General features: G+C 40.7%; 1 protein-coding gene across 2 annotated transcripts in view; it reads right to left on the bottom strand.

Annotated features, from left to right (window-relative positions):
• The window catches only part of STX2 (syntaxin 2), a 35,686-nt gene extending 26,578 nt beyond the window's left edge, over nucleotides 1–9,108 (bottom strand). For both annotated transcript variants that reach the window (XM_067539756.1, XM_067539755.1), the window contains exons 1-2: nucleotides 8,921–9,108; nucleotides 141–215 (exon numbers count right to left, since the gene is read on the bottom strand). In XM_067539756.1, the coding sequence (XP_067395857.1) occupies nucleotides 141–215; nucleotides 8,921–8,950 (105 nt within the window). In that variant the 5' untranslated portion in view covers nucleotides 8,951–9,108. The remainder of the gene's footprint in view (nucleotides 1–140; nucleotides 216–8,920) is intronic.
• Between the last annotated feature and the right edge of the window lie 6,678 nt (nucleotides 9,109–15,786).

Consider the following 15,786-nt stretch of genomic DNA (forward strand, 5'->3'; position numbering starts at 1 on the left):
CATAAAGAAACAGTAATAATTTACAGAACATGATATTAATTTTTTTTTTTAAAGTTGATTAATAAATACACAAATCAAGAGTTAAGGGGAAAACCATTACCAAAACTGTTACACATACTCTACCCCTCGTTTCTTTTTACCTGCTGGAAGAAATCATCCATAAAATGATCTTTTTCAACAACAATAGTTGTCTCTCCATCTTCATTTTTTTTACACTGTAAAATCAGAAAAAAAAAGTTATGTAATATGAGCACGTCTATGAAATGAAGCACAGGAATGTGTTCTGAAGTGGAAAGGCAACTAATTACTTCTAGCTAAATAGGCATAGCAAGAAAGCTATGACTAAATACTACCACTTTACCATCTTTCCATTTACACTTTCAATTCTAAGTTTTCCCCCTTGCTGTCAACATCTATGAACGCTCACAAAAAAAGATTTTTTTTTCCAGCCAAAAATTCAGCACCATAAACCAATGTTTTCTCTGCCATACTTATGATTCATGGGTAAATAGTAATGCAACAGCTTTTGCAGCACAGACACATAGGGGAAATAGTTATACATCAAAAAGCTCTCTCATATAGTCGTAAGAATTACAGTTCAATATCTTTTCCCAATGAAACAATTCTTAGTTTACTGGTTAAAATAATATTTTTTTTAAAAATCAAATATTTGATTTTATTTTCTAGTAATATTTTTCTTTTTTTCCCCCCTTTCTCACGGGAAAAAATTCCAAAAAGTTAAAAGTCAATAGAAAAATGTTACTATGGCCCCAATCCTGCTAACATTTACATACATGCTTACCTTTACTGTTTTCACTGAGACTATCCACAGTAGTAGTTTAGCATATGCATAAATGCTTGCAGGATTTGGGCCAAAGTTTATCAGTTGATTTCTTAAAATATTACACTTTATATATGTATGATACAGGCTGGCTAAGTGACAGCTAACCGGTGATGGGGAAAAATGACAACTCCTCAGATATTATATTTGAAAGTTACAAACACCCATGAAATGTAGATACAGTAGTACAATGTATTAAAATTAAGAGTAATAAGATGAAATCAAGAAGAGTAAAGTTTAATAAGAAAAAAATCCTAATGATAATTATAAAACTATGGAAGAGTCTCCCATGGGAATTAGCAAAATCATGACTTCTTGAGACATTTATAAATAGACAAAGCAAAGCACCAGAAGATGTATTATAGGGATCCATTATACACTTCAGGACAATAAATTTGACAATCTGCTAGGCTTCTTCCATGTTGTTATGTATTTATTTGTAGTACCACCCCTTAGGTGTTAAGTACTTTTCAAACACTTAAGAGGACAGTTTCTGCTACAAAGGGGTTCATAATCTCAAGGTAAACAAGCAGACAGCTTGTGGAGGGGGGGGGGGGAGGAATCACATCTGATCACTTCAAAATTTCAAAAGCTAGAATGTTTTCCCTTTCCACAAAATACCTCAGACCAAAAAGAAATCCACACCAGATTTTTACAGACTTTACAGTTAAAACCAAAACAAAACCACACACTAAAAGTTGCAGTTTCTGTACAGTAGTCCAGCTGTACCAAAAGGAGGACAGAAGGCACTAAATCCATATCAAATCAGGCCACAACTTTATTATTAAATGTCTGGAACTACCTGGCAAATAAAAGAGTACAGTGCAGACAACTCCATGTTCATTCAAATAACTATAGGGGGCTTCCACCAGTGCCCCTTCATTTTCCATCCAGGTCCCCCACCCAACCTATGGCTTGGACTTTACCATCCATCTCCTCTTGTAGGAGGCTTAAGGTAAGCTACAAGAATGGGAGACTGGCTCTCTGTCATACCAATCATTGGAGCCCTGAACCTGTCTCCCGTTCCGTTCCTTTAACAGCTGGTCTTTTTTAAGTCTTTACCAGGCCATTTATCTGGTCACTGGATGCCTTCCCTATGGAGTACCTGCACTGGACATCTGCCCCACACTTACAAAGTAAGTTGCAACATATAGCCTAACCCCTTTTCCTCCTTTCCATAATAGGTCTTCCCTGACACCCGCTATGGTGAAGGTGAAAAAATGCCTCCACCTAAGCCAATATGGTGGTGAGGGAAAAATTCCTTCCCAGGCCCCCTAAAAAGGATCAACTAGAGCAATCCCCAAAGTAGGTCTTAACCCAACCAGATATTCATACCTTGAGGGGAGGGAGGGTGGGTGCTGTCTTGCCTGCTGTGTGGACAGAGGACTTCTAGTGCTCTGGCTTGCACCTTTTAAAGCCTTCCGCCCATATGTTCCCAGGAAATCAGTGTCACCAACCTCCACCCATCTTTATGCAGCAGTTCCTGACCTCCTTCCCCACACCCAATGCTACTTTCCTTTGGCAAGCCCAGACAACACCTCCCTCCCCTGTGTCAGGTGTAGTGTGATCATTTACAAAGATACTAATGGACTTTGACGTAATTGTTTAAGATATTTTCACCCCAGAAGCCAATTCACATCAGGTGGGATAACATCCCATTTCATTAATTTGATTGGGATATGTTCACTTCATTAATTTGATTCGGATATGTTCACTGTGCCCATCGAAGGCTAATGGAGTATTACAACATTTTCCATAAAAACAATTTTAATATTACAACAGTGTCCAATGAGGCCTACCTCCACTGATAACAAGATCTATTATATCGTTCTAACACTGCTATCACCTACATTAAATGATAAATATCTAATTTAACATAAGAGCTAAAATATCAATAGTGTCACAAACATTAAAGGAGAGTTAATATTTGTATTTCTACTATGTGGTTCTTTCTCCCAAGAAAGCCCAATGCCTATGCTAGCGTCATAAGCAATCCTATTTCCATGTTCAAGGGAAGCTATCGTGTCCGAATTAAAATGAGAAGAAACTTACAGTTTTTATTATCCTCCCTCCACAAAAGAGGCCTGTCTACAACTCTGTCTCAGGGAGAAAACCATATTATGATGAAGGCATTACTTCTATCTTAAGTTAAGATTGAGTCTCATTTTGCCCTTGAAGCAAGGATTCCACCCGTTATGTATGAAAAACAACATATTTTCTTCAAATTTACTCAGTATAAAATGACTTTTTTGAGAATGTATAACTAAGCCTGTTAACTAGATGATCCAGTTTTAACTCAAACTAAATTTAGCATCTGTCAGGCTTTAGCATCTGAAAGATCTTAATAACAAAACACAGAATCTTTAAACTTTCCATTTAATTAAGTTTCACTGAAATCTTGTGCAAAGGCTATAGCTGAAGTTAAACTAGCTTAATTGCAACCTAACAACAGTTGTGTTATAGCAAAGCAACAGAATGGCTGAAGTTAAGGTTATATGATTATGTAATCTACAGACAGCTTCCTCTACAGCTAATTTTCACACTTCTATTCTATTAATGACTGAGTGTTAGAAAGGAGACTGGACACATTTGTGAAGAGTTTTCAAAGATATTACTTGATCCAACTGTCACTGTTGCTTAAAGGATCTGTGGCTGCATGGCTATCTTAGGCATCAATACTTCAAAGACTCCCAATGTCACTTCTATCTTGGCTCAACTGTGCCCAAGACAGCATTACCAGTGGCAATGAGACAAGATTGCAGGAAGAGTCCTTATGGCAAAGGCTTTGGAACTCAGGGAACTGGCCACTCCCCATGCTTGGTTTCACATAGCACTGATGTCACTAATACAATTCTTTAAACCAAGACAACTGAAAGTTAAGACCCAGAATCACAAGTAGATTTACAGCTGCTTTTGCATTTAGATAGTAGTTGCTTAATTGGCCAGTGTACTGTAGCGTACAGGATGAATATGTTCTTAAATGTGTTTTTATTTTAACTTCTGAAGGTTGATGTCACCTATATTCCAATCATTAGAAATAATAAGTGGAAGCATTCTATTTGGGTATTTTGGTCTGTATTCATGTATAAAATTGTTTCATGTTTTTAAAAACAAAACAAAAACATAATCACAAAGGAAACGCCAGTATTCTAGAAGAGGCAGGAATCACTCCTAAACTTCTTCTCACTTGTGAACTAAATTTTATTGGGAAAAAGTGTTACATCACTTATTGTTTTTAGTATTTACAAGAAGCATCATGCACAAGATAATTTGAGTTACTCCCATCCCTGTGCTGTTCATTCACTTCAACTATTGCAAGTTACTATCTTCTCATTAATAGTCTCTGGGGAAATTTTGGCAGTATGCCAAGATAATAAGTGAACATGATCATTCCAGAGAGCCAGGCCTACACTACTGCCAAAGAAACACTGCAATAGCAACAGCACATGCAACAGCATCACCTGGGAGCTGCTGGAACAAATAAAAGCTGGGGAAGGCAGAAGGAAAAAAAGAGACAAACCAGGTTTCCTCACTGTCAGGCATAAGGCCACAGTCTCGCATTCTCCCTGACCACTGGTGGCACCATATGGGCCAAGAGCTACCAGTTCTATTATGTATACAATTAAAAAAAAATTCCCTTTAAAAAGCATGGGAAAGCTACATTAAAAAAAAACCTTACATTAAAAAGAATGTTATTTAGGTTACAAAAATCCAATGCTAAAAAGATAGAAAGTGCTAATTTGTGATTGCCCATGCAACCTTAATCAACAACCTTATGCGCATAACAGGATAATCATTACATGAACACAAACTATTTTTATCATAATACCTCCTGCCTTTCTCAGTAAATAGGATGAGGACACAAGGGGGCAGAAATGAGGTTGCAGAGGCAACCATAAATCTGACATTTCCTATCTTTCAAGTGCCTGACTTTGCAACCTAAATAAACTTCCTGCTAACATATGTAACTTTTTCTATATGTAATTACTTACATATTATATGAAGTAGTCCAATTTAACGTAAGACTATAAAATATACACTTATTTAATATTAACACTTGATTTCAACTCCAGGATTTCATTAATTATTGTTCAAAAGTGCATGTGAAATTGACATTAAAGCATTTTTTTCCACTACCTTATATGAAAACACTGAGAGTCAGATTCTCCAAAGAGCACTGATCCAGATGTCAATCAACATGCATAGATTGGAAAGGCCTTAAAATATGTGATTTAAAGTGTACACAGAGACCTATTTACAGTGACTCTTTTGAATACAAGACTTGCCAATTTATAGACAATGTAATAGATGAAATTAAAACATACAGATGAACCTAATAGTTAATGTTTGTAAACACTCATCTCTACAGAAACTCAATTTTTTTTAAAACAAAGGAGCTAAATAAATTGAATTCAAAGAAAGCCACCCAACTATTTCTTTAACAAAACGAGTCCTGTCCATAAATTGAATATTTTTTGCATTTTCTTTCTACTGTTGCAATTCTATCAATTACCGCAGTATTAAAGGGATTTGTGGATAATTTCCCCCCCGCCTAATATACTCCCACACAGATTCTTCCAATAATTAGTTAAATTAACATGAAGTAATTTATGTTAAGATGAACTATTAAGAAACTATCAATATCTTTAATTCTGTTCACCAAGTTACAATCACTTTATATTTTAAAAATAAAGCACAATAACTAAATAGAAAGGTCTTTTCCAAAGGTATCAGTTACACTGATAAGGAAAAAGACACAGGATATGTTTATGCAGATGGAAGGATGCATTTAACATGATGCAAACAAAGCTCTAAGCAGACATGACAGATAATAGGATGGTATGTTTTACACCAAATTGAAAAAAAACCAAACAAAACCCAACTAAACACACAAAGAAGGTTTATATAAACTTTCCTTAGAGTGACTTTTTTAAATAGAAAGAAAAAGGTTTGCACATTTTATTGAACAGATTATTAAACGCTTATTGGATTTTAAACTTTTATATTGCATGTGTATGCTGAGCTTGTTATTTGAATACAGACTATAAAAAAACAAGATTTCTAAAATATATTACTATTCCTTTGGTAGGGCAGGGACAAGGAATTCAAGCCTGAGTTGCAACAGAGCTAAAGATATTTAATACAAAGCTCTGGACTTCAGCTCGAGTCCAGGTCCATTCCTTCCTGGGATGCAAGAGAGATCATTTTTGACATACCTTGTTTTAACAGTCCACAGAGCAGACATTACAAAACTGCCAAGAATAAATTGTAAATATCTATACAAGAGAAATAAGACATAACCCCCCACAAAAATAATAAATGCATCCAGGCCTGTTTTCCTCTGACAGGGCATATGTGACTAATATTCCTCAACACAATGAGGGAAAACTACATATATGTACATTTGTTATCTGAATGTTACAGTTCCTCTTTTCACATTTGTTTCTCTTTATGACCTATTTTAGTGAGTGTCCCCATCCTATCCAAAACTTGTATGATAATTATATTTGTCAAGAGACCAGAATTACAAATAGTGAAATATGTTAATTTGATACGGTTGACAAGTACTATCTGTTTTAAAAAAACACCACCCACAGAAATAACTTTTGCTCTCAACAGAACATTTGCTCTCAACAACATTTAGAGAGCAACCAAAAATCTGGAGTCCTAAATTTAATTAAAGAAAATTTAAGTTAGAAACTTTTCCAAGGAGACTGAAGCACTTTCACTAAATATATTGATGTAGACTGGAATGAACATCATAATATATAACATTTGTGCAGCATATTAAGCACATTGGGGAAGGGGGAGGCAGTGGGAGAGAGTTTATAAATAAGTGAATTATCAATTTAGCGTAAAATAGCATTACTACATTAGGGCAAGAAGTTAAACTAAGTGATTTCCTGAAGGTTTCCCAGGTTTGGCAGGTTACTGTTTAAAATCTACAGAATATAATTCCATTACTCTTCAGTTAAAATATGTGTTAAATCAAAATGCAATGAAGCTACTATACCAAAACAAAGACAGGTTTAAAAAAGTAGATAACATTCATATAGCGCACATGATTTCTCCAGATGTTATGTTTGTTTAAAAAAAAAAAAAAAAAAAAACATTTTGTGTTTGAAAAAACAGAAGTTCACTCTGACAAAAACATTGCTGTAGTGATGGAAAGTTTTTGCTAATATTCATAAGTTTCTTCATTTGTGAAACTACATATAGGGAATTTTTTGGGGGTTGGCAGGGTGATGACTTAGCTGTCCAAGTTCTCTCTGAAAGTTAATTTAGCCTACATGATCTCATACAGTATGTGTTCTGTTTTAAATGTGTCCCAGAAGTAAAGCTACACATTTCTAAATGATAACATTTGAGTTTTGATGGTTTATTCTCTTCTGAGTAAAATAAGTGTTGAAACATTAAAAAAATGTAAGCAGTTAATCCATAACAAGCACTTCAGGGTTTTAAAATTAATTTTACAGACTGTACTTTAGTTATACTAATGTAAGCATTTTGTTACTACACATATTGTTTGCTCTAAAGTCATAACTTCACAAGCATCCATACCTGTTTCATGTGTATTATCGGTCTTAAGCATTTCTAGATGCTAACCTACAAACTACTACGAATGGACAGCATTTTAAAAAATTAATGTCAAAATTAACTCTGTCCTTAATTAACACAACATTGCTGCTTCTCCTCCCATTCATAGTCAGGCTGAACTTTGAATATGCTTGGTATCACAGATCTAATTCAAATTGCTGCTGCTGCTCCTCCCCCCTTTTAAAACATGTGCACTATATTAAAATTTGACACTCACCCATACAATCTGTAGGACAGAGGTTTAGAGGTTAAAAAAAAGAGAGAAAGAGAAAAAGAAAGAGACAGTGGAGGAAGAAGAAAACTGCCTGAAAGAAATTACACTTTTCATTAGGACAATAACAACCCTGATACACAGTCTTTTCTCATTAAGGATACTGTAATCATCCAGCAGCTTTCCAAATGGCCTTCCACCCCTACAGAGAGTAGAGGAAAGAGACTATTCATTCTATTTTCAAGCACAACTTTAACACTTGAGTTTTTTGTACTCCATAATACATTATTTTAAGGCAACTGGTCGCAGTCCTGCAAGTAGCTTTCATAGGTGGACTCCTGAACACACCCAGAGCCCCTAATCTATTACAGAGACTTCATCTGATGTGCACTCTTCATTTTTTCCCCTTTGGAATAAAATCAAATATTCTCTTATTTTGCTCAAGCCATATCCTGCTGAAGTCAAACAAAAGGCACTCTCCCCTCTCCCCAAACTCCACCCTTTCTTCTTTTCAGGGTGAGAATAAGAGGAAGGAAAAGAATACACAAACATATTCAATTAACATTTTGTAAATATATACAAAACATACAGTTGACTTAGACATGTTATATCTTAATGAGAACTTTAGAAAAAGACAAAGCCCTTCATTTCATCCTTGCATCGAATTATCTACAGTGAGACAGTAAAATACATGAAAAAACTATGACCCCCCTCCTATGTCTCTCAAACATTAACATTTGGGCGCAGAGGGGGGGGGGGTGGGGGGGATCCTTCATCCTCCACACAAATCAGGAATTTGAAGTTTGTACGAGGAGCTCAAAAAGCTTTTGAAACGTCTCCCCACTTCTCGGGAATGGGCACTGCTACTCCCAGAGACAGGAGCTGGAAACGAGCCTGGGGCAGCACCGAGATCTCACTGCCTCCAGGGACGTGTCTGAGGCGTTGTCTAAGCAGATCGTAGCAGATGAATGCTCCCAGATCTGACCGTTAGCTGAGGATACAAATAATGAGCCACGAGCCCTCCCCACTGAGCCCCGGCCACCCCACCCCACCCCGCCTCGCCGCTTCTGTCCCCTCCTGACCCCGTTCCACCCTGCCAGCTCGAACCCACCAGCCTGACCCGACCCGGGCCCGACCCGCACCCCTGTCCCTCACTATCCTTCCACCCCCGGCCTGCCTGACCCGTACCCCTCCCCCATCACCCCTGTGGCCCTCAGTCTGACCCGCACCTCCCCCATCGTGCTCCCCACCCCCTGAGGCAGCCCCCTCACCGCTGTCAGGTCCGCCAGCCGATCCCTCATCCCCACAGCAGCTCGGTGCCTCGCTCGCTTTCTCTCCCCCGGGGCGCTTCAGACTGCTCCTCGCTCGCCGCTGCGGAACGCCTGGGCCCGGACCGCGGCCACCGCCTCCTCCCTCTTCGGCGGGGCTCAGCGGACGAGCCGCGCCACCTCCCCTCACCCTCTCCGCTGCACTGACCCCCCCCCTGTGCCCGCTGCCAAGGTAACCACCGCAGTCAGAGCCCGCTCTGCGCATGCTCCGCGCTTCTCACTCCACCGCAGCTGTGGGGGGAAGAACCAGGAGGACCCCCCTGTGAGGAGGGACATGTAGATATGGGGGCGGGGCTATGCAAATAACAGCTTCCCCAGCTCACCGGTGGACAGCGGCAGTGTCAAGTGAATGAAACAGGACTGGTGGGTCCTAGTCCCAGCTTCGGCCCTGAATTTCTTTGGGTTTGAGGACTGTGCCTCCCTGAAGTCAATGGGGGCAGAATAAGGGACTTTGAGAGCTTGGGCTTGTAACGTCACCTGTTTGCACCTCAGTTTCTCCATTCAGAAAACAAGAAAACCACCAATAATACTGACCATCTCCCAGGCTGGTAGGCGGCTAAGCTTTCAGCTCCATGGAGGGAAGCAAATGCAAAGCAGAATAATTGAATAGTGTGTTTTAATTTTAAAAGTGTATACAGGCACTCTAAACATCAAAATAATGGGAGGGGGCGGGAGAAGGGCACATAAAGCTCCTTCTTCTTATTCTTTCTTATGGCTGGTATAGCAGCAACTACAAATTCACCTGAAATTGATTGAGCACTATGGCTACATGAAGAATGGCAGAATGTATTGCAGTGATGCTGCCTTCATATTTATAAATGGGGCAGTAGATGGTGATATGTTTGATGGTCTCTCGTGGGGAGCCATACTTGCATGTGGGGAGTCCACATCAACCATGGCTGATTCAGATTCAGATTCAGTTCAGAGGTGACCAAGATGTCCATGGGAAGTCAAACCTTGGTCTCTTCTGAGTGTGATCCGGCACACGGTGCCTATTTTTAAAGTCTTTTTTAACCCAATCTGTTTTCCAAACCTCCTTCTGATCATAGCCTGGTTGCATGAGGCTAAGCAAAAATTCCCAGAAAGGCTTGTGAGACTTAAGGCATTGGAGGGGAGAGGGTGTTGTCAAGGTCTTGGTGGAGGAAGACGTATGTTTTCCTGGATTTGCTGAGCTTCATGGAATGTCGCAGAAGTTCAGCATATCAACAGGGGAGCAATGTTAGAATAGGTAGCCATGGTTTTGGAGTTGACTTAAGGGTTCCAGTGATGCACTGCATCATCGTATTCAGCTAGGTGTCAACAAGTTGTGTGTGGCTGCATCTGCTCCTTACCGCGGCACAATATTCACCTACTGAATATACAAGTGCCATTGCAGATGTTCACAACACTGATGCTGATTTACCCTAGGTTGTACTTGCTAGTTTCCTAATTATGTTGGGTCTCATTTTTGTCTTTGCATCTACTTTCTCAAGGTGGTCATGGAAGATAACGGTGTGGTCAAGTTGTACTCCAAGATATGATGGAGTATAATCATGTTGCACATTTTTACCACAGAAAGCTGCTTTCAGTGTGTTTCTGGCACTCCTATTATCAAGGTGAAATGTGCTTACTATTGTTTTTCCAGGGTTTGGTTTGAGCCTCCATTTCCAGAAGCATGGTTCCATAATTCAGAGGGTCTCAGTTAATGCTTTCTCGGTGTCATGGAAGTTTGGTGCTTGGATTGTCATGGCAAGATCATCTGCACATCCAAATTTTCGTGATTGTGTTGGAGACATGTCCCTTACATAAATATTGAAAAGGGTTGGCACGAGTACAGAGCCTTGTAGCCCATTGACATAAGGGAATGGGGTGCACACAGAGTCCCTCATATGTGGTGATGGGAGGCACGGGAGGCACATAAAGTCCCTGAGAAGAGGTGGGAAAAATGAATGGGGGACAATTGGATGGAGAGAGGAGGCATGTGGCAGAGGGAGGAGTGAGATACAGATCCCCAGGGATGAGGGATGTCATGGAGGGAGTTGCAGGGAGTCCCTGAAATAAAGGGGAATTTAAGGGTCACACCCAGGAAGTATGGGGAACGGAGGAATGGAAGGAGCCCCTAATGGCTATGAGGTGCTTGGCCTACTGAAGCTGTGTGTGATGCCCAAGTGATATTTAAGATGGTGAAGGTTGCACTAATAATATGTAGCTATGCAAACTGTTCAGCGTGGCCACTCAGGAACTTACAGTAATTTTCCGGGAAGGCACTGAGGATTAGAGTTAAAGAAGGATCTCTGTCTGCTACATCAGTAATATCAGAACTCAATATAGTTGAACAGTTGTGAGTTCCTCCAGTAGAGGGCAGTGGTACAACCACACAACAGCCAGTATATTGCAATGCCTACCAGGGAACTGGGAGCTATACTAACTACATCCCCTCCACAGATAGTGGTATGTGTATGGTTGATTTTATGGCAGTAGCTGAGATTGATAAAACAGAACAGATTAGAGAAAATTTAGTTTGTGTGTTTACAATGTACAGTTAACAGCTCTTTGTATTTAGACAGATCCACTGTCTATTTCATGGCAAATTCCATCACTGTTATGGAAGGAGCTTACTGCATATTCTTCCCCATGGTCCACAAGGCTCTACAATTCAAATAAAGAGAGCAAAGGTAGGTGTGTTCTGAGAGAAAAGGCAACGGAGTAGCTCCAAGCATACTTGCTGTTCTTGCTCTTTGGAGTAGCAAATGACTTATACCTGCTTTCCCCACTTTGTGTAAGCTGTTAATGAGTGTGCCATCCATAGGCAGTCTATTCCAATCCAAACGAATATGCAGAATTACCATAATTAATAACAAAATGTTTCGGAAGGATATCAAACCTCATGCCTGAGAGTTCAAGCCCATCTTTGTCAGACACCAGGGGCTAGATCCACCAAGAGGACTGACAGCTTGTCTACACAGGGGTTTAAACCATATTAAGTCAAATTCTGTAAGTTTGGTCTATTGTTTGCATGCATGCAATCGTGCACTGCTTTGCGAGTGGCCATTACAAACCTGTTTACCTGTATGCCCTCCACTGTTATGGTATCATGATGACCAGCTGTTCCCATCTCATTTAAAAACTGCATAGCTCTCAGTCCATTCTTCCATATTAATAGCTGGATGTACAGCTGCACATTTTCAGGCCTAGACTCAAAGTAAAAGTAACAGGCATCCCTAACAGTATTGCCTTGGCTATTTCCATTTTCTATTGGACATCTTGCTGGCTGCTCAAACTGCTGAGCAAATCTCTGCACCTCAGCTTCCCACCCATCGTTAAGGCTTTCACCATTTCTCTCACAAATATTGTGCAAAATACAACTTGCAACTATAATCTTAAGCAGTTTTTTCAGTTGCCAACCTATTCTAACTTTAGGCATGTTTTTTCAGTTACCAACCTATTCCACAGTCTGTGCCACCTTCCTTTTAAATGGCCAAATGCACACTCCAGTACCATTCTGCAACTATGACACAGGAGTTAAACAGTTCCGTTCTTCTGTCCATGTGGCCTTTGAATAGGTTCATTAACCAAGGAGGCAGAGGTTAAGATGGGTCTCCCAGGATAACTGGAGCAATCTCTTCACCATTAATGTCCATAGCAATCCTGGGAGTAAACAGTTCTTTCTCCATTAAGGTAAATGGAGCTAAATTCCAAAAGATCCTAGCATCACAGACCCTTTCAGACCACCCTGCTTTTACGTCTATATAACTTTTTTTTGACTCTTAGTTCTGATTCATAACTTCTAAGTCTGAGCTCTAGTCTCTGAAGGTATGTTTACACAGCAAAATAAAACCTCTGGCTAGCCCATGCCAGATGATTCAGGCTTGCAGGACTCGGGCTAGAGCCTGAGTTCTAGGACCCTCCTACCTCAGTGTCCTAGAACCCAATCTTCAGCCCAAGCCCAGGCATCTACACAATGATAAAATCTTGCAGCCCAAGCCGGTTGGTGGGGCCAGCCATGATGTCTAGTTGCTGTGTAGACACCTGATGCCTCATATCCTGGTTGACGACGATGTGAACTGAAAGAAGATACAGCTGTCCTGTGTGCATGCTATTACTGCTGGTTATGTACTGCCAGTTCAATAAAATGTCAAGTGAATCCAGTTTAAACCCCACCACCCTGATGTTAAGCCCTTAGATTCAGTTTTGCAACATCTAACTTGTAGGTGCCTTGCTATCTGATGGACTGCACAGTGCTGAATTAGGCACCTAGCCTCTCTATACAATGTAAGGGGAAAGTTAGGTGACTAAGAATGGGATTTACAAAACCCAGCAAGCTTAGCTAGTAGGAAATTCTGAGGAAAGGGGTATGGTGTAAGAACTACCCTTCAAAGGGAGTCAGGTACCTAAAGTCGGGGCTGGCAGGAGGTGACTCCATCTGCTTAAGATTCACAGGCATGAACTCTTTCTTGGATTTTTAGAGAACTTAGCCAACTCAGTCCTTCCATCTCATTCTTTTGTGTGGTTTCCCCCCACCTCAACCAGTGGTTATCACATTCACCAGGATGTGGGTTTCAATCCCCCCCATCCCACACACACCTAATTCACTGGGCCAGAAAGAGAATGACTGTATAGCCTCATGAATAGAGTACTCACCTGGGAGACTCAGCTTCCCAGCCCAGCTCCACTGAATATTTAAATATTGTACACAAAATGGAACAGAAGAGAGTGAAAATAATCTAACCCAGTTTACCTTAGAGCGTGGTGGTTAGGGCACTCTGATAGGAAACCTGGGTTTGAATCCCTGCTCTAAACCAGAAAGATTGGGGATTCAAAGCTGGGTCTCCCACATCCCAGAGGAGTGCTTTACAAATTAGGCCCTGGTGTGTAAGGGAGGGTTTGGCACCATGATGTTCTCAGCTCAGGTGGCATCTGACACTTATTGGATCAGGCCCCACAGGTGAGATAGATGGGAGAACACTTAGTTTGAGGATCTTGCTATGTCTTAGGCACTGGTCTGCTCAGCAATGTCAGGATTTAGGCAGCTCCGCCCATGCCCACCAAAAAATTGTAGGCATCTTTCTGACTCAGAAATTTAGCCACTTATTTTGGGACTAAATCTCTTTGTGGATCTAATGTGCGGGCAGATTATCCTACCTTCTGCAGTGTCCTCCTATCATCCTCTGAATCATCTAGAATTGGCCACTGTCAGTCAACATACTGGCCTAGATAGACATTAGGTCTGAAGCAGTATGGCACTATGTTCCCATTTATAGACAAAGGGGCTTCCTTTTCCAAATCCATGCTACTGCATTCCCCCTACCATAATCTATGCTGAGATTCCCAGCTCACATAGACGCATCCGCAATAACTCAACTTGAGGTAGGTTGTTAACAATAGCCTAGTGTAGCTGGGTTAGCACCAGACTATATTCTTGTTAAAAGCTGTTATAATGCTCATGCAATGTACTTATGTACTTCTGTTATTAAATAGCAATACTTAACTCCTGTAGGCATGCTTATTTACAAGGAAGAAAGATGTGACAAATAACCATTTAGTATAGGGGAGGAGTGCTTTATAAAGAATGCTGCTGTATTGAAAAGAATTTATGGTGAAAAAAGCTATGAATACTGGATGTGGAAAACACTAAAAAAAATTTCCTCCTAGCCCTCTAAAAGCAATGAGAAAAACTACTGAAGGAAAAAACCCTGTAATTCCTTACCAAAGGAAAACATCAATAACACTTTGCATTTATAATAAAATCTTAAATACATGCAAATGGTAATTTAAGAGTACAAGGCTTTTAAACTCAGTAAACACTGCATGAAAATTATCCACATAGAAAACCAACAATAAATAATAGATTGTTTAATAGCACAAATGCTCTGAACCACTTAATAAATTATAGAAATGCTAAAGTGGAGCTAGCTCTGAGGTAAGAGTTTGTCAACTATCGCAAAGCACAGGGCAAGGAGAATACATTTTGGCCAAAGACTTGGAGGAAAACCAATAAACTTAAAGTTGCTGTTGGATCTTTGACCATCTGCCCTTGATGGCTATAATCTCACAGAAAACCCCTTAAACTGCATGGAAGCTGGTTTATGACTAGTAGAACTGATTTTGCTAAGCTTTGAATGGGGGAGTCTAGCTATTTCAAATCTGATGCTTAGATCACTACATTAAACAATGTATGCTTTATTTACACATAGGCTGTGGAAAGCAGAGCATGGAAAAGAACAATAAACTGTGAAGATAACAAAAAAAGCGTGTGGAATCTGAAGTTGTTGTTCCCAATTAAGTCCTCTTACAGCTACTAATTAGAGCCGAAACTCACCCCTCCCACCCACACTGAGGTGGAGATCGGAGCTACTGAATCCTACTGCAGGTGAGAGACGCTCTTCTACTCCCCGGTTCTAGTGCTGGCCCCAGTAAGACTACAGGGAAGATACACTTCAACCAGCAGCCGGTTTTATACTGTGCCGCATTCGCGGTCTGCAGCAGGACAGAGAAAGACTCGGAGTTCCGCCTTAGCAAAGGCCTTAGAGGGGCGCCAAGGAGCTGCAGCCTCGTTGTTCTGCTGCTGCAGTAACTGTATCAAAACCCCCGTGCGCGATCAGAGCGTCCCAGCAAGTCCCCGCGTCTCACCACCGCCGGGAGCAACGAGCAGCACACGCGGCCGCGCTGGAGGCAGCCAGGTGTCCGCGACTGACCCCCTCCCCTCCTTGCACCTGCAGCGTCTCCGGCTTTAGCCCCTAACCCCTTTAGCTGACGTGGGGCTGCCACAGCCAGGGCGCACGTGCACCGCCCGGCTTGGTGGGCAGGGAGGGAGAGGAGACGCGAGAAAG

This window comes from Emydura macquarii, unplaced genomic scaffold (genome assembly GCF_026122565.2).
Source record: "Emydura macquarii macquarii isolate MOO-44397 ecotype Brisbane River unplaced genomic scaffold, CSIRO-AGI_Emac_v2 contig_554, whole genome shotgun sequence".
NCBI lineage: Eukaryota > Metazoa > Chordata > Testudines > Chelidae > Emydura > Emydura macquarii.